At 33.7% G+C, this 22,413-nt stretch overlaps 1 protein-coding gene across 1 annotated transcript; it reads left to right on the top strand.

The window, feature by feature from the left end:
• Positions 1 to 12,947: 12,947 nt before the first annotated feature.
• Positions 12,948 to 21,094, top strand: LOC127728842 (uncharacterized). The gene is made up of 5 exons (XM_052236438.1): positions 12,948 to 13,192; positions 14,113 to 14,418; positions 16,060 to 16,210; positions 16,601 to 16,673; positions 20,438 to 21,094. The coding sequence occupies exons 1-5, from the start codon at positions 12,952 to 12,954 to the stop codon at positions 20,807 to 20,809; spliced, it is 1,143 nt and encodes a 380-aa protein (XP_052092398.1). The 5' UTR covers positions 12,948 to 12,951; the 3' UTR covers positions 20,810 to 21,094.
• The last annotated feature ends 1,319 nt before the right edge of the window (positions 21,095 to 22,413 follow it).

Below are 22,413 nucleotides of genomic sequence, written 5' to 3' on the forward strand. Positions count from 1 at the left end.
ACTATTATTAAAAGACGCGAAGTAAGTTTCATTTTGAGACCAAAATTCAGAAAAGTAGTGTAGACTTTTATTTCCTGTGTGTGTATGTGCGTGTGTGTGTTTATGTTTGGGTTCTGTTTCATTGACGTTCATGCTACTGTAACAGTTCTATTTAATCATACTTTTAAACATGTTTAATTTTTTTTGTAGTCTGTATGTTTAGCGAATACTGTTTCGACATTAATTTTGATACATCAGTATAAGAAAGCCTTGCATTGTTGTTAATCAACAAGATTATGTATGTTTATCTCGATTCATATTTTCCTATACTATTCCGGCCATTTCTGGTGACAAAAGAAACATGTACCGCAATATGAAAGACGTAGACTTCAAAGATATTGCATAGAAGGATGAAGTTCAACAAATTGGATAGGTTTCCGGAAACCAGGAAAGATCCAATACTCAAGAGACATAGTCGTGCTAAATAACAAAGCTATCTTCGGCAATAAAAGAGGTAATTTATAATTCTTAGTCAGTGTAAATGCATGAAAACATTTTTCAAAAAGTACACAAAGGACAGATGTTTTTCGATTTCATTTTTTAACTGAAAGAACAACTCTTCAAATGTAGAAAACCATACTTGATTTTAAATAACATACTAATAAAACAGAACTTGAAATGGTAAATTATAAGTTTGATTAATGTAATCACCGATATATGGTGGATATTTACAACAGTTTATTCCTGGTTTGCCAATTTTAATTAGAACAATTGTCTATTAGTTAAGTAAACAAAAAGACAAAGGGTTTTTATTAATGAGTCTTTTCCAACTTTGACGGTAAAGTTTACCTGTGATGTCTTTGCATTCTAGTATTTTTCATTGTGTAGTTCAATTTTTTGGGTCAAATAGATAAAATTTCATTTCAGTGGATTCACTCAAGATGCAATTATTAATAACGAAAGGCCATCACTGATGAACAAATATATGATAAAGTGTTTCCTTTTTTTTTTATTAAAAACATAATTTATAAACTACATTGTATATGACGCAAACTCATACATTTATTGCATAGAGAAAATAAATAAAGCACTATGAAAAACAAGTAGTATATATTATGTATAATGTTGATATCCAAAATTACAAATTATATTTAAAAAATCACATAAGAATTATATTTACAAAATCATAAATCCAAATATATTTTAGTAACTGTCTTTTAGTAGATGAAGTCTTGTGTCTTTCACTCTGTATTTGGTTGACGAGCTTCGCCTGCTGCATTCTGGGTAATTGTACATTCAGTTACTGCTCGGGTCTTCTTGGGTACTTTTATGATCTTGTAGAAGTTGAGATCGTCATAAAGGTTTCTTGTTGTGCGATCCTTCCAGGTGGTTGGTGCTGCGAGATCCTTTAACCCATAACTCTGTCATGCAGTCGGTAACTGTTATTGTATCGAGTACGTCGTCAACGATGCCATTGTTTTCTAGATTGAAGCAAGAAAGTGCTACCTTGGATGTAGAATACTTTTCACATTATGTCAATTATAAAGCTCGGCTACATAACAGTTGGATTTATTTGTTAGAATTTATTGTTTTATTAAGTCTCCCAAACGAAGTTTGGGAAGACTTATTGGATTTGCTCAGTTCTTATTATTATTATTATTATTATTATTTTTTTTATTATTATTATTCTTCTTCCGCCGCTTTTAAATTTGAACTTGTCCGCACCCGTTCTCCAAAACCGCTTGTCAGACTAACTTAGGGTTTCACAATATGCTAGACTAACATGTCTAGTGGTGCAATCAGGGTTTTGTTTGTGCTTTGGGGTTTATAAAGGGGTACTTTGAGGGGCAAAAAGAAAGGAGGGTTTTACTATAGAACCCTATGGGATTTTATTTTTTTTAATTTTCAAATGATTATAAATTGAAAACCGTTTGTGATAGACACAATCTTTTTAATTGAAAATGTTCTAAATGATAAAGCACATTAAATGAAATACAGGTTAGGCCCCAGGGGTCATCCCGACCCCCTGCCATTTAAGGAAAATCTAATATCTTTTAAATGGTTGAGATCCCCACCCCTAAACCATATATAATCTGGTTTGTCATGCTAAGATGGTTTGAATGATATACAGGTTTAGTCCCCAGGGGTCATCCCGACCCCCTGCCATTTGAGAAAGTTCTAATATCTTGTAAATGGTTGAGATCCCCACCCCTAAACCATATATTTTCTGGTTTGTCATTATAAAGCACATCAAATGAAATACAGGGTTATTCCCCATGGGTCACCCCCACCCCCTGCCATTTAAGAAAGTTCTAATATCTTGTAAGTGGTCAAGATCCCCACCCCAAACCATATATATTCTGGTTTGTCATGCGAAGATGGTTTTAATGATATACAGGGTTAGTCCCCAGGGGTCACCCCCACCCCCTGCTATTTAAGAAAGTTCTAATATCTTGTAAGTGGTCAAGATCCCTTCCCCTAAACCATATATATTCTGGTTTGTCATACCAAGATGGTTTGAATGATATACAGGGTTAGTCCCCAGGGGTCATCCCGACCCCCTGCCATTTGAGAAAGTTCTAATATCTTGTAAATGGTCGAGATCCCCACCCCTAAACCATATATATTCCTGTTCATCATGTCTCGAACATTTGAATGACGTATTAGGTCAGTCCCCAGAGGTTCCCCCCACCCCTAATGTTCTAATATCTTGTAAATGGTCGAGATCCCCACCCCTTAACCATATATATTCCTGTTCGTCGTGTCTCGAACATTAGAATGATGTATAGGGTCAGTCCCCAGGGGTTCCCCCCACCCTAATGTTCTAGTATCTTGTAAATGGTCGAGATCCCCACCCCTAAACCATATATATTCTGGTTTGTCATGCCAAGATGATTTGAATGATATACAGGGTTAGTCCCCAGGCATCACTAATGCATATACTTTACTGGACCATGGGAATTTTGAATTATGGGAGCTTCGTTTGGGAGACTTCGTAACAGCATCCTGTTACAATCATTTCTAGTTCTATATTGAAATTTCATTAAGTAATGATAACCAAAAAAAAAAAAACAATAAATAAGGCAAATAAATAAAGAACTTTTAAATGACACTTAAGGTTCATTATTTTACTTCAGAAATTTACCAACATTTTTGAAAATTTGTTAATAGTTTGTCAAAATTATTTCTCAAATTCAATGATTTTTTCTGTCAAATTTATAAGATATCCACAAAATTGCAAATATTTTGTAAATTTTGTTATACATATTTTTGGCATATTTCAATTAAATTAATAGAAGAATTCAGTAATCTTTATAACATTTTACAGGTAAAATATAGGTATAAAAATATGACTACAATTCAGAAATAAATTATTACTATGCTGAATGCATCTATCCCATCGAACTTGAGATAAAAGATACAACAGATACAGTTAATTCTGCCCCATATCTTGACTTACATCTAGAAATTGACAAGACTTTACGACAAAAGAGATGATTTCACCTTCCCAATTGTGAACTTTCAATTTTTATGTATCAACATTCCAGCAGCGCCTGCATACGTAGTATATATCTCGATCCCAGTTGATACGATACTCCAGGGCTTGTATTTCCTATCATAGTTTCCTTGATAGAAGGTGAATGTTGCTCACAAGGACGGTATTAAACCAAGAGTTCCAAGTGGTGAAGTTGAAATCGTCCCTTCGTAAATTTTACGGACGCCATCACGAGTTGCTTGACCGTTATGGAATATCCATTTCACAAATGACAACGGATATGTTCCCATTGTCGTAACTACAATCCCGTCACCTTTTCCCCGAATATAACCTACCGAATTAGACTTATCACCGGGTGTGTACTAACATGAGCAACACGACGGGTGCCACATGTGGAGCATGATCTGCTTACCCTCCCAAACACCTGAGATCACCCTCGGTTTTTGCTGGGTTCGTGTTGCTCAGTCTTTAGTTTTCTATGTTGTGTTTTGTAAACTCATGTTTGTCTGTTTGTCTTTTCCTTTTTTAGTCATGGCGTTGTCAGTTTATTTTCGACTTTGTCCCTTTGGTATCCGTCGCCTCTCTTTTATATTTGTTAAAACAAAAAAAATACCTTATGTTTTATAAACCTACCATTAACAGTTGGCAAACCAGGATGACATCATTTACCATTATTATATGCATGCATATTCTAAACAGTTTATTCTTGCGTGAACCATTTTCTAATTACCTTTCCGTAGTACTTGGGATCGCCCCAGTTTTGTTGGTGATGTTCGTTTTGCTCTGTCTTTACTTTTCAATGTTGTGTTTTCTAGACTGTGTTCGTCTTTTCGTCGTTTGTCGTTTTTTGTCATGGCATTATTGGATTGTCGTTTTTTGTAATGGCATTATTGGATTGTCGTTTTTTGTCATGGCATTATTGGATTGTCGTTTTTTGTCATGGCATTATTGGATTGTCGTTTTTTTGTCATGGCATTATTGGATTGTCGTTTCTTGTCATGGCATTATTGGATTGTCACTTTTTGTCATGGCATTATTTGATTGTCGTTTTTTTGTCATGGCATTATTGGATTGTCGTTTTTTGTCATGGCGTTATTGGAATGTCGTTTTTTGTCATGGCATTATTGGATTGTCGTTTTATGTCATGGCATTATTGGATTGTCGTTTTTTGTCATGGCATTATTGGATTGTCGTTTTTTGTCATGGCATTATTGGATTGTCACTTTTTGTCATGGCATTATTGGATTGTCGTTTTTTGTCATGGCATTATTGGATTGTCGTTTTTTGTCATGGCGTTATTGGAATGTCGTTTTTTGTCATGGCATTATTGGATTGTCGTTTTATGTCATGGCATTATTGGATTGTCGTTTTTTGTCATGGCATTATTGGATTGTCGTTTTTTGTCATGGCATTATTGGATTGTCACTTTTTGTCATGGCATTATTGGATTGTCGTTTTTTGTCATGGCATTATTGGATTGTCGTTTTTTGTCATGGCATTATTGGATTGTCGTTTTTTGTTATGGCATTATTGGATTGTCGTTTTATGTCATGGCTTTATTGGATTGTCGTTTTTTGTCATGGCATTATTCGATTGTCACTTTTTGTCATGGCATTATCAAATTGTCGTTTTTTGTCATGGCATTATTGGATTGTCTCCGATTTATGAGTTTGAGTACCCCTTTAATATAAATTCTGTCTCTCTTTAACCGTACATGTCTTTCATGATAAATGAAAAAATATAACATAAATCCAATTTATTTCTGAGTGTATATTGCTTTCTCTTATTCTTAGTCGATTTATACTTTCGCGTTACGAAGATTTACCAAACTCGAGAAGAGAAATGTCGTATCACATTCGATGCAATGGTAAAACTGCAGTTCTCTCATTCTAATCCGTTTCCTACCATGTGGACACACCCGGGTTCTCTCATTCTATTCCGTTTCCTACTATGTGGACACACCCGGATTATCTCATTCTAATCCGTTTCCTACCATGTGGACACACCCGGATTCTCTCATTCTAATCCGTTTCCTACCATGTGGACATACCCGGGTTCTCTCATTCTAATCCGTTTCCTACCATGTGGACACACCCGGGTTCTCTCATTCTAATCCGTTTCCTACCATGTGGACACACCCGGGTTCTCTCATTCTAATCCGTTTCCTACCATGTGGACACACCCGGGTTCTCTCATTCTAATCCGTTTCCTACCATGTGGACACACCCGGTCTCGCATCTTTTAGAGTTTATGCTGTTCCCTCAGCTTTTGTTTTTACTTTGTCGCCTTCTTAATTCATTTATGAGATATGACCATCGATAAACTACTGTTGCCTAAATTTATATTTTCGTTGAAAAGTTGGTTATTTTGTAATAGCCGTTTGATCAAAGTTCTTCATTGTTTAAAATTCAATTATGATGCCAATTGTGACCTCACTAGAAATAAAAAAGCCAAACATGACATCACATAGAAAGAACACGATCTATTTATTGTTTATTTTTTCCAATTCGATAATAAGATATTATTGTTTTAGGGTGCACTCGTCTGTGTTTGTGGTTTTTATTTCTACATATAGTTTGTCATGTACAGATGTACAGTAAAACTTTTGATTGGTAATCTTGGTAATCTTTCAAAATAGTTTTTATTTATTTCATTTATTATGATTCCACCTAATAGTAGATACATAGTAAAGTTTTACATTTTTCATTTTAGTTATATTCCGAAAGATTCAATGGTTGACAAATAAAAAAAAAGACTTTAGGTTTAATTTGGTCATTTACATTAATCGAGTTCTATGATTGTATTCAGTACTATATACATTTTTACTGTAACCATTATATTTTTGCACCAAAATGATACGTTTATCTAGTTTACACTATACGGATAGGCCTTGACTTTCATTTCTAGATACGATCTTTAACATGCCATAATAAACAGCTGCGCCATGAGCGCATGATACGCCCGTCGCTTTTTAAAAGAATAAAGTTCAATAAATTATCAATGTCATATCAGTAATTTATGAAAAACTAAAGGGAGGTTATCTCAATAGATATAAACCAGTCACCAAAGTTTCATGAAAACTCCTCAAAGCACTTTAAAGATATTGTCCGAAAACTGGAAAATCGTCCCTTTTTATGAATTAAATCCCATAACTCGGAAACGTAAAATCTTAAATTTATGATAATCGAAAGGGAGCTTATGTCAATGGATATAAACAATTCACCAAAGTTTCATGAAAACTGCTGAAAGCATTTTTGAATTATTGTCCGAAAACTAGAAAATCACCCTTTTTTAATAAATAAACCCCCATAACTCGGAAGTGTAAAATATAAAATTTATAAAAATCGAAAGAGAGCTCATGTCGATAGATATAAACAATTCACCAAAGTTTCTTGCAAATTGGTGAAAGTGTTTTTGAGTTTTTGTCCGAAAACTGGAAAATCCCCCTTTTTAATGAATAATAATCCATAACTCGGAAACTTAAAATCTAAAATTTATAAAAAAAAAACGAAAGGGAGCTCACGTCAATAGATACAAACAATTCACCAAAGTTTCATGCAAATTGGTTAAAGCGTTTTTGAGATATTGTCCGACATGTTGACGACGGACGGACAGACGGACGCACGGACGGACGGACAACGGTATACCATAAAACGTCCCGTAAACGGGCGTATAAAAAGGTATGATTAAAAAAACGAACTTAAAGGTTAATTAAAAAATCGAAAGTTCATAAAAACTGACAAAATCAAACGTTATCAACCAACGGAACACGTGAAAAAAACTCATATTCCTGACTTGGTACAGACATTTTCCGAAGAAAATGGTGGGTTAAACCTAGTTTAATAGCAAGCTAAACCTCCCACTTGTATGCCAGTTGTTTATAGTTGCGTTATATTAACAAAATTGATTGAGCAACCCAAGCAGGCATTATTGGTTAATGTGACAATAATTGTAAATTGTAAATTGCTTTGATAATTCGGTGAACAATTTCTAAAGGACTCACCTAATTATTTTTAACAAAATGTCGGATTTTTAGTTTCAAAACGATAAAGTCAATTTTTACTTTTCTCCCTAGTGATTTCCGGTTCGCTCTGAATGTTCAGACATACACGTCATTTAAAGTCAGCATTCCCTTAATGAATGAACGACAAACAACGTTGTTGAAGAGATACATAGGGATTTACTTATTTGATTTTCGGTACAACCATTGTCACTTATTTTACTATGATAACAAAATTTTATTCTTATAGTTATTAATATTATAATAATGTAATTTATGAATATCAATTCCAGTAGAAGTTTCTGCAACTCATGAAAACTAATAGAATAATTAAGTGTGTATCATCTATGCTTCCAATTTCACTATAATTAACACACCAATATCCTAAATATCCTAATGGGAAGATGATTAAAGATCAAATTGTCGAATATTAAAGATAAAAAAGATAGAGACTGTTATAAGGTTATAGCTTTGTTTTAGGCAACAAATACCCTTTTGGTCATAAATCTCCACAAGTATTTTTACATCCTTGGCTTTGAAATATTTGGTTTTGAGCGAACAATTGCATCTGGTCAATTCAGAAAAACCTTTTGGATGTTAATTTTATCTAACACTGGGTCGATAATGCTCCTGGTAGAATTTTAGTTATCCGAGAGTATCATTAGCTCAATGGTCAGTTCATCGACACGGACATGACTTTATATAACATGCACTTCTTTAAATTTTCCGTTGATTATTTTAGATAATATAAAAAAAAAACTAAGGATTTATCTTCTTCAGTCAAAGTTGATCTAAGATGGTTTTAGTTAGTTTTTCAATAGTTTCTTTTAGTCATATAGTACATAGTCATTTCAGGGCCCCCTCCCCCCTCCCATTTCACTGGACTATCGGGGCGGAAGGGGTGGATGGCATGACCAAAGATGGTTTCAGCTCTACGGTTGTGATTTTCTTTCCATATAGCAATATTCCAGCAGCGCCTGCATATGGATATAAAAATGAGAAGACGTGGTATGATTGCCAATGAGACAACTCTCCACCAGAGACCAAATGACATAGAAGTCAATAACTATAGATCACCTTTCGGCTTTCACCAATGAGCAAAACCCATACCGCACAGTCAGCTAGAAAAGGACCCAAAATGACAAATATAAAACAATTTAAACTAGAAAAGTAACGGCCTGATTTATGTACCAAACAGTGAACGGAAAACAAATTTGATATACAGCCACAAACGACAAAATCTAACTTGCATGCTACTGACTTGGAACAAGCACATATATAATGCGGCAGGGTTAAACATGTTTGCTGGCGCCAAACCTTCCCCTTAACCTCTGACTGTGGTGTAACAGTACAACATAAAAACAAATTATTAAAATCAGTTTGAAAGGTTTAACTCATCAGATCGATACAAAGCAAAAAAACAACTAACAAAATCACAGACCGGGCATGTCAGGGATTTATACACCCCCACAACAAAAACGACACAAAGTACAGATCTGAGAGTACTTGGAGTAACTGTTACTGACAGCTAGTTCAAACCCAATAATAACTAATGAAAAAATCGTGTATCTAAGACTAAAAAATCAATCAGTACACATCCAATATCCAATGGAATTAGTGTTAAGATTTCATTAACAGTCAGAGAAACAAAAGACCGTGTGCAATGCCAAAATATAGGTATCGACAGATTGTAGAACCGTGAATGTGCATATGTATATAACAGTAATATCTAGTTTGGTTTTAATTTACTGATAAAAACATAAATATTTATGCCAATAAAAACAACATTCAAATATATAATTAGTTTTGAATTTGTAATCTTTGAGGAGTATATATCTCCACAATCCCGTCCTCTTTGAATATCTTGATGGTGACAATGTTGAATTAGGCATATCACCGAATTTGGACTTACCATGAGCACCACAAAGTCATGGTTTTCTCTTCGATTAATGAATTTAGATTGTCCCTTTTGTATATGATGTCTCAGTTTTACAGTTAACCAAGTGTTGGTCCTACATGAATGTTTAAAAATGATTAAATGGAAAATGTGGTGTTTTAGATTGCAACTTTTACTTGTTGCCTATTGTTGTGAATATAAATAACAATTATTTCACCATACATATTTTTATGAAAAGTATATATGTATATTAATTATTAACTCACTTATAAAATTTCTTTCCGGATTTTTTTTTTTTTTTTAGGAAATACTAATCACATGCAGAACTAGAATAGAATATATATAAAATGAAGTGACAATTTTTTTATCACAACATCATACTGAATATTGTATACAGTCGGTTTCCGTTTCAATAATTCAGTGATACATGTTTTTCTATGCGATTCGGTCAGAGTTTTATTATAGCCTGTCGTCATTAAAACAATTTAAGTGATGTAACAGATTTGTTTACATATATGTCTGTTTGATTTGAAATAATGTAACATTTAAATATTAATTATAGTCATACAATAATTCCGATGGCATCATTGTATGCACTTCAAACACACTATAAAACCTTAAAGGATATATAAAAGTGAATCATAAAATTTCAGTCAAAAATTGTCCTGGTCTATTGGGAACTTGAAATATTAAAGTTAAAAGTGTTTAAATCTACTACAACAAAAAGTCTGAAGAAGGAAGCCTAATGGATAACACTATCTAACCTTAATTTAGATGTTTTTAGATATACCATGAGATCTGTCTGTGAGGATAGACATAGCAAGTCGTTTATGTTCGATCTAAAGTCTACTTATTTATAATTTTCCTATAGGAATAGGGTAATACAGTTCTTCAATGCTTTACACATTATATCCGCACACCTATTTTCGTGAATATGTTGGGGTTTTTTGTTTCCCTAACATTTAGGGGCAAATATTCCTTTCATATTTGGGACGAGGACACCTGCATCTTCAACAATAGCCATTTTTATATCAGCAATTTCAGTTTTATTTCACTCTTTTGCGTGAACAAGCTATTGTTCTGGAGTCTGTCCTATAGAAAAAAGCAATCTCATTCTCTCTAATTTTCTTCGGGACATCTTTAGATATAAAACACGATCTCCAATTCTCAATACGTTCATACACGCGTTTGAAATCCGGCACCTCATCTGGAACACATTTCGCCACATGACACTGCTGCTTATATTGAACATTTGCGCAATATAGACTTTTACCTATTTCTCCGGCTCCGTAAAGAATATGGCAGGGTTAGACATGTTTGCGAGTGCTCAACCCTCCTCTTACCTGGGTCGGTAGTGTAACAGCACAACATCAGAACAAACGATAAAAATCAACGAAAAAGGGCTTAACTCATCAGATCACTTCGCCGCACAACGAAAAAAACTTTACAAAATAGACAAAAACATAAAGTACCAACATAAGATTACTTGTAAATACTCAAAAAAACTAGTTCAACTTCAACTAATAAATAAACCAATTTCCAGACTATAATATATATATCAGTACACGTCCACGGATTAATAATAAAGACGTATTAACAGTCGGAGAAAAGCATGATCTAGTACAATGCCAAATAAGTATCGACATGATGTAGGACCTTAAGTGTCCATAAATGTATACATGTAACAATATATGAATAACACATAGCTGAGAGGGTGATAGAGCAGATTGTTACCCCGAGAAAACATTGTTAACCGCGGCGAAGCCAAGGTTGACAATGCCTTTTCGAGGGGTAACAATCTGCTCTATCATCCTCTCAACTATGTGTTGTTTACTTTATTATACTGAATGTTCTGTTATTACTGTCTTTTAAATTTCAAATTCAAAGTAATAAACTATGACGTTTTGTACATAACAGTCATCCCTATTTAAAAAAGCGCACAAATGATCAAGCGTCTCCGTGAAGGGTAATAGAGTATTTGCTATGGGATAGAGTAAATTGTTTACCACGTATTAACCAATCAGAATCCCGCATTTTGACATGAAATATAATAAAGTAAATTGTCTTCCTCGTATCAACCAATCAGAATCCCGCATTTCGACATGAAGTGTAATAATACAATTTAGTTATGTTTTGATTTATTTTAACCAAAACACGTCTGTTTCATCTATTTAGTTTAATTTTATTAGCTTTAGTGTTCAGGATTTTTTTTTTTATCAATGCGAAAATATTTCGTTAACTGTGCTGAGTGCAAGTGCTAGTTTCCAGTATGAATGGAAGGAGAAGTTGGGTATACGTTAATGAGACAGAAACCAAGCTAGAGATCAACCTATGGTTTCTACAATAGACTAGTGTCGATATAAACGTCAAGCTTTAAATCGGAAGCCTGAAAAGTTGTGAATTAATTTTGTGCCGTTAACACCAAATCCCATAGATAGCAAAGGAACGCAGACAACATTAAAATATGAATAACGCAGTTCTTGACTTTTGACAGACAAAAATGATGCGTAGTCCACTTGACCGTCCTGTTCTATTCGCTATTTGTGGAATATAAAATATACAGAAGAATATACAAACAAGTTTTACAAAAATCTGTAGTGCAGGTAAAGTTAAAAAAATTTAATCGATATCGTATCATAGAGCGCTCGCAAGGTTAAAGTACGTTATCTGCCGATGAGAAATTATGCGTCTTAAAATATTTTATCGGTCAATATCGTCTATTTATAAGGGAAGTAATTTTACCATCAATTAGCATCAAAATAGAAACAACGTCCATTTTAGTGAAATTACTTATTTTCTAGAAAGCAAGCAAGTTGGCCTCCATGTTATTTCCTTGGATTGAGAATGCTCGGGTTGGAGATCATTACGAAATGTGGCACTCTTCCTAAACGGAGATTTCGATTTATTCATCTTTTACAACACAAGTACGCATGCGTCTAAATATATGAATAGCATGATCGAATATGACTTTGCTGATTAAGTCTTTGGGAATAGCATGAGTATATTTGTATGTTCCGATGATGCATGATATTTGTTTACATTTCCCGCAAAAAATACTAACAAAGGTTGGCATAATGACAAGCTTTGAAAATTCATCCTACGATAAGACATATTACAGACCAAGACAATTCATTACATCCTTAAAACGGGTATTATGTATCAACAACATAGAGTTTTTTTAAGAAAAAGTATGGATTTGAAATTGTAGATTTGTTCATTTTAAGATAAATCTAAGAACGTTATTTGCCGATTTTATGTGCTTTCTATACAAATGTTCACATATTCTAAAAGAATTCAATCAGTAATATTTCAAATACTGAAAGAGATAAATGCATTATTTTTCGATTTACAGTTATAGTTCAACGAGCCAAAGTTGCATGCCAATTTTTACTATTTGATGTAATACGACTGTATTTCACTGATGAGCAAACATTTTTGTTGGATTCATTTGTATGATGCCAATATATTAACGTCATGCATTGTCTTACATAGCGCGTAACGTCAAGAATATTACTCGCGCCATTTACACGTCATGATTGAGCTTATGCACTGCCGATCAGTGTAACTTGAAAAAAAAACATGTCGGTAGGAAGTTTTTCCACGTTTGTCATTGTCCTAACGACATATTTTGGTTCCTCGTGTTGTTTGAATATCATTCCCGATTATTTCATGGACAGTGGTGGTTTGGGTAATTGTGGTGAAACAATCAATAACAAAGAAGACGTGTATATCAGGTCTCATACTGGAGCTTATCAACTTGGAAGTATCATAAATTACGGAGCGAACGAGAACTGTGAGCTTAAATTCAACGCTGGGACAGGTATAATACCGTTATGTATTAAAAAACTCGAGTTAGTAATTTATCAATTTAAACTCACCGTATTATATATCTAAGAATTATTGAGGACACTATGTCACGATAAAAAATAAAAGCCGGGATGCGCACAAAACACGCTTTGTTATAATAAATATTTCTTAATCAAGATATGAAATAATAACACATAAAACAAAACTTAGTTGTTCATAGACTTGATAATTTCTTAATTTCAATTTGTTGCTCACAAATAATGAAAATCTCTGTCTGTTGTAAATCTATACAAATAAAAAAAAATAACAGAGTATGCGTACAATAAGAATTCAAAGGTTTAGCATAAAAAAGGCCGATTACCGTATTGGGGTCAACTGTTTAAAATGTCAATATGGATATGTCAATGTCAATGTCACAACGTTCAATGGCCGATAGGACAGCACAAGTGTTTTACTCCATGAAAAAAATGGGAATGAACAGTATTTTTATCAAGACCAAATTACACAGAACGAATACGCCAAAGTACTTTCGATCCGTATACTCCAGTAGATCACAGAGTTTCATGGTTCGCGCCTGGTTTGTTACACTTTGACGTTCAACAAATATTTAAAATAAATGTATTTTGAAATATGTTTTGTAATTTGGATACTATTCCCCTACATCACAACCACCGAATTGAGATATTTTGGATTGTCAAATTTTCATATTTTAGTACTTAATAATAGCAAAACTTTTAAACAAAAAAGATATTACCACCCGGTTTTTGTAAAGTGTTTTTTAGTTAATACTGTTTTAAGGCAGTTCCCAGGAAAAAGGTATAAATTATGATAATTTTATGTGATATTACGCAAGTATCAGTAACAGAATGCCGCATATAGCTTTCTTTCTAAGACAAATATATTGCATTTTCATGTATATGTTTTTACCTACAGGGAAGAAAGTCTTGATAAAATTTTTAGAATTTGAACTGGAAAATGCAGTAGGAAATGAATGTCTGGATGGACTTAAGATATTTGACCACCAAAACACCACCACGTCCCCTAATTTATATAACACGAACTGTACAATCAATAATAATGCCTCTATTACTGACAACTGCACAACGGCAAACAACTGTTCACTAGACAACTGTACCGTAGCTAACAACTGTTCAGATGATAATGCAACACTCTCTAACATGTGCTCGATGGAAAACACTAACGGACTTACTGCCGATTTGACAGTTTGCGGAAGTACAGGTAAGAATGTTAATTTATATTTATATATTAAGGTCACATTACAGTAAATTGCATTGTCAGTAAAAAAAACAAACTCTCCAGACCTTATGGTTATATATCTTATACTATGCCGAATTTAAATAACGTTTTCTATATTTATGTACGTATGTTGTATATTCTATATTGATATCATTGTGTATATTCTAACTTATTTGATTCGTTTATAACATGTTCACAATTTATCAAGTGCTATTTTTATTCATTAAGTATTTTGAACTTGCTTTTAGTAACTGCAAACATTTTTTTGAAACGGTATAAATATCATGCTCTATGTTCATATAAATTAATTTTGGAGGTAGTCTTCTGATTGGCGGAAAGTCTTTTGTCTATCAGCTCATAGACATAATTTTGTCATGTGACCGTGACATCATCAACGTTTTTTTCTTGATTTACTCCTTAAAATGGAATTTAGAATTAAATTATAAGGAATGACTGTACTTTTTTTTCTGTCTATTCGAAATAACCTAAAAATTGTGGTGCACACTTTTAAATAATCCGCTACGCGGTTTATTCAGTGTGCACCACATTTTTGACGTAATTTCTTCATAGACAGAAACAATATTACAGTCATTCCTTAAATAAACATGGGAAGGCATTACTCTATATCGAATGTACAGCAAAGTTTCGTTAATATCGAGTTAATTTAAATGTTCACCTAAATGGCGGCTATCTAATATAAATGTACGAAAATTGATTTCTCAGATTTTAATAACTTTTCCTTCTACCAAAGATGATCGATATAATTAGCAAGAGTTCGAGAAATTATTGATTGATTTGATGTCAGAACCCGGTTGTTCAAAGTTTTGATGAATTGATGATTTCGTTTTGGTCCAAGTACCATCGAAACAAATACATCATCATCGGTTTTATGAGGTGGGAAATCAGTACAGACATAGAATGACGTCGTCTGTCATTTTAAATGAAGTGGCAACTCAAACAGAAAAAAGAATATTTCGTTCAATACACTTCTGGGTAAGTTGTTTAGCTCACCTGGCCAAAAGAACCAAGTGGGCTTTTCTCATCACCTGGGCGTCCGTCATCTGTCGTCGTCTGTTAACTTTTACAAAAATCTTCTCATCTGAAACTACTCAGGCCACAATCTTTATAAGGGTATTTAGTTTTGAAAAATGTGTCCGATGATCTCGCCTGTCAACCAACATGGGAGGGATTTACCTTAAATGGCGAATTTTTACCCTTTTCTATGTTTTGGGCAAAAACTAAAGAAGATAGAGAGAAACTGTTAACAGAAAAATGATCAGCAATACAAGTTCAACAAAAACAGATTTTTTTCATGAATTCTATTCTGAAGAGTGTCCATTGTTGAAGATGCACACATAGACCTAGATGAGCGACACAGCGACTAATTTCACAAAAAACTCTCGTAAGTCATGAGGGTGGAGGAGGGGGGGGGGGGGTAAATTGATTGTTTACTTCTCACTTCTTAATTTCTTGAAGACCAATGGCTATCGGTTTCGTTCATTACTCATTAACCTAACTCATCATTTAGTTTAACTACACTCACCACCCTCCCCCCACCCCGACCCCCTGTGCTGATTTTTATTATGTCGTATGTCTAAAACAAGATTGCATTATTTCTGACAGGTCAAAGTCCATTTGTATCCGCTTCATCAGAGGTGCAGTTAAAGTTTTACACAAACAGTCAAAACCATTTTTCCGGTTTCCAGTTGCTCGTTACAGCATTTCGTGAGGCCGATAATTGCTCAAGCAACGAATTTAAATGTGATACAAACAGGTAAGTCATTATTAGTTGGATTATTTTTTCTTTATTCATTCGTTTATTTTATTTAATTTGATTTACATTTTTCCACTTTAAATTACGTTTTATTCAAAATTCGACCTTAGAATTTTTATTGAAATGATATGTTAATATTGGTTAAATGATATGGACATATAAGGGGGTCATAACAACAAATCCGTTGTGAAAAAGTTTTATAAACTTAATGCATCTTCATGTTCTTTCTGTCATACTACTGAATATCCTTTTGATATTCGTAAAAGAAAAAAAATCATTCTTTCTGGCTTTCTTGTCATGATTTGTTGTAGAAGGCTTAGAATGTTTTCTTTTGTTATCTTTTTTAAAACATGTTCTCTACACATTTTCACTACATTTAATAAATTGTAGATGTATCCCTACGAATCTGAAGTGTGATACAGTACCACACTGTGTGGATGGTACAGATGAAAATGACAACATCGTAAGTGCCCAAATAGTTTTTAATGTTTATTGTTCTTTGCACAGTTTAAAGATCTTATCATCACGTGGTTTATACACCAACGCGACAACATCTTGTAAACACCAACAATACAACATCTTGGCAACACCAGCCATACACATCTTTAGAAGATCTTCTCCACACGTGGTATAAACACCAACGCGACAACGTCTTGTCAACACCAAGAATACACTTCTATAAAAGATCTTATCAACACCTTGTATAAACACCAACGCGACAACATCTTGGCAACTCCAACAATACACTTCTATAAAAGATTTTCTCTAATTCTTCGTCAATTTATCCCTTTCTGCACCCATTGTATAAAAAAAATTTAATCAACGTGTGGTTCGTTTGATCTCAGTTCTTCATTGGTTAAAATCCGATTATGACGTCGAATTTTCTTGCTTTTCTCTGAATTTCCTATTGTGACGGCATGAAAAAAGTCGACCATGCCTGATGACGTCACATATATAGAAAGAGCACATCTTTTTGCAGATCATTCGAAAAGATAATAAATTTGCCTGCGTATTGTTTGAAAATCATTAGAGAAACAGATTCCACCACCAAATCTCGTGTAATACGATATTTATCCACTCTCGACAGTTAAATTTTAAATATTTAAAACGCTCGGCGAGCCTCGCGTTTTAAATTTGAAAATTTAACTGTCTCGAGTGGATAAATATCGTATCACACTCGATGCAGTGGTAGAATCTATATTTATCAACACGTGGTTATGGGAGTCCCTAAGTGAAGGGTTTAAAATACAGATATTGATGGACGTAACCATGGTACAACGACAACTTCGACTAAACAATGAAGAAGTCTCAAAGATAGAACACCAAGCAAGACGTCTTATATTCCTTATACACAGTGCCAGATGTAAACTCTTACTACAACCATAGCTGAATGGAAAATATCCTGGTCATGGTCTATGGGAGGGTGGGGTCTGGGATGTAGGGCAGTCAACTCCAAATAGGTCGAACACATAGTATAACATCATAAATGTCAAATGCTCATGAGAGTATTATGCCCATGCGTGCAAAGAACATTATGCTTATTAATACGTAATATGGGTGTGCCGGTGCCAATACAGACTCGAGACGATATCTTTTACCTTTTAAAGTCATTTTATTCTTTATTGTGCTAATATAGATAAGGTGAATATTTTAATTTTATTAGACTTATGATGTGTAAAGACAAGCTCAATGCGCGGAGTACAAGTGATTTAAGTAGATTTTACAATGTGAATATAAAGACAATAAGCTCAATGAGCCGACTTTTTAGATTCTAAGGCGAACTATCTTAGATTTTAGATTTTAGAGTGCGAATCTGATTGAAGTAATTATTTCACAACGTTTCTTTTTACGTATGAACTATTTTACCACGTAAACATAAATAATTCCCCTGTAAATATGTCCAGTAACTAGCCTATGAATTTTAAATGCAACTAAGAGTACACACAACAAGTTATGCGAGCAACTACAAAAGTGAACTTGTATATATTGGTGGAGGATAGTATTATTCAAAATAGAGTGTACATATATTTCTTCATTCATGGTGGTGGGTTTTGTTCTACATGCCGAACAGATAGTGTAGCGGTGTGGTTGTCCTACAAAGGATGTGAAGATTTGGAAAGAAAGAAAGGTATAAACACCAACGTGACAACATCTTGGCAACACCAACAATACACATCTATAGAAGATCTTATCAACACGTGGTATAAACAACATCTTGGCAACACCAACAATACAACATCTTGGCAACTCCAACAATACACTTCTATAAAAGATTTTATCAACATGTGGTTCATATCCAGAAATCAACACCACTTTGCTTATTTGAATATTATACCAAAGAAATCGGATACGGGTCACGGAAATTATATTGAAATGATAGGGAATTTTGAAAAAAAAAGTCTGTTTTAACTTTAATTTAAGTGATAGACGGGTTGCGGGGACAGAAAATAAATATACACAACAATATACACCATTATAACGAAACATAATGACTGTCGTTGCAAAAATCAAGCTTCCTGAGCTATTTTAAAAATCGAAGCGAGAGGCTTTTAACATTGCAGTATAAAATACAGGCTAAAATGGCTGAAACGTCAAATTTGCAAACTTCGTGTTGAAAATTGGCTAACAAGGTCATTACAAAAACAGGTTGCGGGGATGAAACTTGAAACTTGAATGTCCAAAGAATAAGCAAGTCCAAACCTTGTATATGTAGTCGTTGAACTCTAGGTTCCCACGTAAAGTTAAAATGCCCCTATTTCAAGAAGAATAAACTCACGAAAACACGAAAAATTCACTAAATTCGTGTTCATTGTTTTGATTTTGACCGCCTGACAACTTTACGGAAATATCAGAGTGATTATAAACAAGGACTCTGTGACGGGCAACCTATAATATCCGTGTTTTAAAGATTTTAATGATATCAAGCCAGTCCAGTTCAAACTATTATCACGTGGTACAATTCTCATTTACATATTATGAATATTAATTAGCAAAAGTACTACCAATTTCTGGCTATGTTAAACACGAACGTGTCAACATCTTGGCAAGACCAACAATACACTTCTATAGAAGATCTTATCATCACGTGGTATAAACACCAACGTGACAACATCTTGACAACACCAACAATACACTTCTATAGAGGTCAATATGCGGCTTTCACCATTTAGGCAAATTTTCTAGGCCTGAATGGTCCAAGTTTACAAAAAAAAGTGAAAGAAAACTGGCCGTATGCTAAAGCGTAAACGTCATAAGTAGGCAGAAATAAATGAACAAAGCTATCAATCAAATCAAAAACCTATTGACATTGACAATTACGGACTTTTTCTTTTTTTGCTAACGGTATACTTATATCAACGTGTCCAGATTAAACCGTCTACATGAGACCTCACCCTTTCTATTTTGTTTCCATCAAGAGAGGTGTAAATTATAAAGTGAAATATCCCCCTTTCTATTCTGTTTCCATCAAGAGAGATGTAAATTATAAAGTGAAATACCTCCCCCTTCCCGGCCTTTCCTATTATGTTTCCATCAAGAAAGGTGTAAATTATAAAGTAAAATATAATGTACAACAAAATCCTCATTGTTTTCTTCTTTTTATCATTTATGAAAGCATACCATATCGATGAGGTATTTTGATTCGAGAAAATAATTCATTTCAATAAAAAATCTCCTCAAAAAGTAATTTGCAGCCTAAATTATATTACTATCCATTATGACAATAATGCAATTTTATCTTTCAGAATAAATTTTAAACAACCAGAAACGCCACCTGTTTTGTCGTTTACAATAGACAAATGATATAAAAAAGATAAAACAATTTTCATTGCATAATGTATTAAAATTTGAAGTATAAATTTAACACTCAGAAACGTATCCATCTCCCCAAGCGTGTCCAATTCCCACAAACGTGTCCATCTGACGTCACTAACTGCAAAAACATATCTAGTTGCTAAAGGGCGCCAGAACGTGTCCTTTTTATGAAAGCTCAATTGTGTCCATTTTATTAAAAACGCCCGAACGTGTTCAATCCCCAAAACGTGACCAATTGAAGACTAAACGGCTCAATGGTGTCCATATTTTAAAAACGCACAAACGTGTCTTACCTATTGAATTCATTGTAAACATGCATACAATATTTGCCACTGGACGTTAAGCATCCAACAATCAATCAATCTTTTGTCCTAGATATGCATGAAATAATTGCCACAAATTGTTTACTTTCAGGCCGGTTGTACTGTCTTAGATAAAATCTCGGGATACTTGTTTGGACTTGGACAGATGACGGTTATCACTATTGCAATTTTAGGTGGCGTTATCATCTTTTCAATTATCACATTCATCATTGTCTACAATGTATGCTGTAAAAAACCTATTAATACTGTCCATGCTATGCAAGAGGCGGAACCTGTGCCTAAGACATCTACAAACGCAAGCAATAAAGACAGTAAGAAGGGCCAAAAAGGAAAGAGAACTGTCACTGTTGTAAAACCGGCACCACAACCACACCAATCTGAAGCAACTAAAACTTCTACAAAGCAGACTTCCGGTAAGAAGTCAAAGAAAAAGTCGGACGAGGAAGATGATCCATTTTGGTGATTATCACTGCTCATCAATTTATGTATTTGTTAAGTTAACATGCTTTGAAGAATTGTTTTGAACAACCCATTGAGAGCAACTTAGCATTAGGTTGAGTCATTTTACGTAATCAAAGGTATGCCAAGTATTAGAAAACACGTACCTTTCCAGTCTCCTAACGGATGTAAAGCTCTTACTCACTAAATGAAGTTATATAATGTATGATAAGGTGAACTACTTTTAACTTTATTTCGAATTATGTATGGTTTTTGTTCTATTTCACTTTTAATATAGAAATTAAAAACATATCTTTTCTTCGTATTATTGAAAATGACAAATTCGTATTGCCTATTAAATCGTTGTCAGGATTATTAAAACCCTTTCCTCCATCTTAATGACGCCTCTGTGTAATACCTCAGTTGAAACGCTTTGCCTACGAAAAGTCCGTGTTAGACTTAATAAAAGCCAAGATTCAGGACACTGACATTGTCACGTTAACGACATTTATTGTTGGTTATTGAAACCAACTGGTTATTAAATATCTAATATTCAATAAGTACTGTTGGCGTAAAAAATGATTTTCCGTAAGAAAAACTTTATGTTGAAAAAGACGAAGTCATCATCGGTGTTCACTCTCGCTTTGAAGTCGTAGAATATAACAACAAAAGCAAGTTTATGTTTAAACTTACGTTCAAAATATCATAAATTTAATGAACAACGCGGAGATATGCAGTCGCGTCCATACAATTCTTTTATGATCCATTATGGACAAAAGTATAGCAACTTGCAAAATGTAAACATGTTCTTAGGGAATCACATTATACGACTTCCGGCGAGTCATAAAGTGGGCGGGAGCATATAAATTTTGATGACCAGAAAAAACACCTGACAGACGGCGTGCACAAAATTGACGGCAACTAGAAAATGCGCTTTTTAAAGTAGTTTTATACAACCGTGTTTAAAATATCTTTTAAAAAGGAAGTTTTTTTTATGATAAAATTATGAATGCTAGCCATTAAAATCCACATTACTATTAAGGTTATCAAAATTAAATCTATAAAGTATGAAACGAACACTGAGAGAACGGCAAAAATATGTGAAACTAGTAACATTAAATAAGTGTTTGGTATAACTATAAATTTTCACTTCGTACTATGAACATCAAAATTATTTATTTTGTAAAAATATTTCCTTTCTCTATTGGTACTGTACACGTATACCTAACAACAAAATTATTTTCATTTACCTGTGTTTAAAGTTATTGCAAATGGCTGATACTTTTGTTCGAGCATATTGTTTTTCTTTAACTGTTTAACATTTCTTACCGATATAACATGTTACTTTTATTATTCTTCCCTTAGTTTATTTACATTGTGTCATAGGTCAAATTTATTTGTTCAGTGTATGTTCAATGGTGTTAATATGTCCTTTGATTGAGTTAAGCTATTTCAGTTGATATTTTATAGTGTGTCTTTCTATGTTGTGATGTTACACTATTGTTTCAGAAAAAAGGTGAAGGTTTGGTACCATTAAAACGTTTAAACCCGCTGCATTTGTTTGCACCTGTCCTAAGTCAGGAATCTGATGTTCAGTAGTTGTCGTTTGTTGATGTGGTTCATAAGTGT

Source organism: Mytilus californianus, unplaced genomic scaffold (assembly GCF_021869535.1).
Source record: "Mytilus californianus isolate M0D057914Y unplaced genomic scaffold, xbMytCali1.0.p SCAF_2, whole genome shotgun sequence".
NCBI lineage: Eukaryota > Metazoa > Mollusca > Bivalvia > Mytilida > Mytilidae > Mytilus > Mytilus californianus.

What these genes read in the sequence shown, in the direction of transcription:
- LOC127728842 (XM_052236438.1), top strand. Translation starts at nt 12,952, where the DNA reads ATGTCGGTAGGAAGTTTTTCCACGTTTGTCATTGTCCTAACGACATAT. An exon ending in TTTAAATGTGATACAAACAG is followed by an intron (nt 16,211 to 16,600) that starts GTAAGTCATTAT and finishes AATAAATTGTAG; the next exon opens with ATGTATCCCTACGAATCTGA. An exon ending in CAGATGAAAATGACAACATC is followed by an intron (nt 16,674 to 20,437) that starts GTAAGTGCCCAA and finishes GTTTACTTTCAG; the next exon opens with GCCGGTTGTACTGTCTTAGA.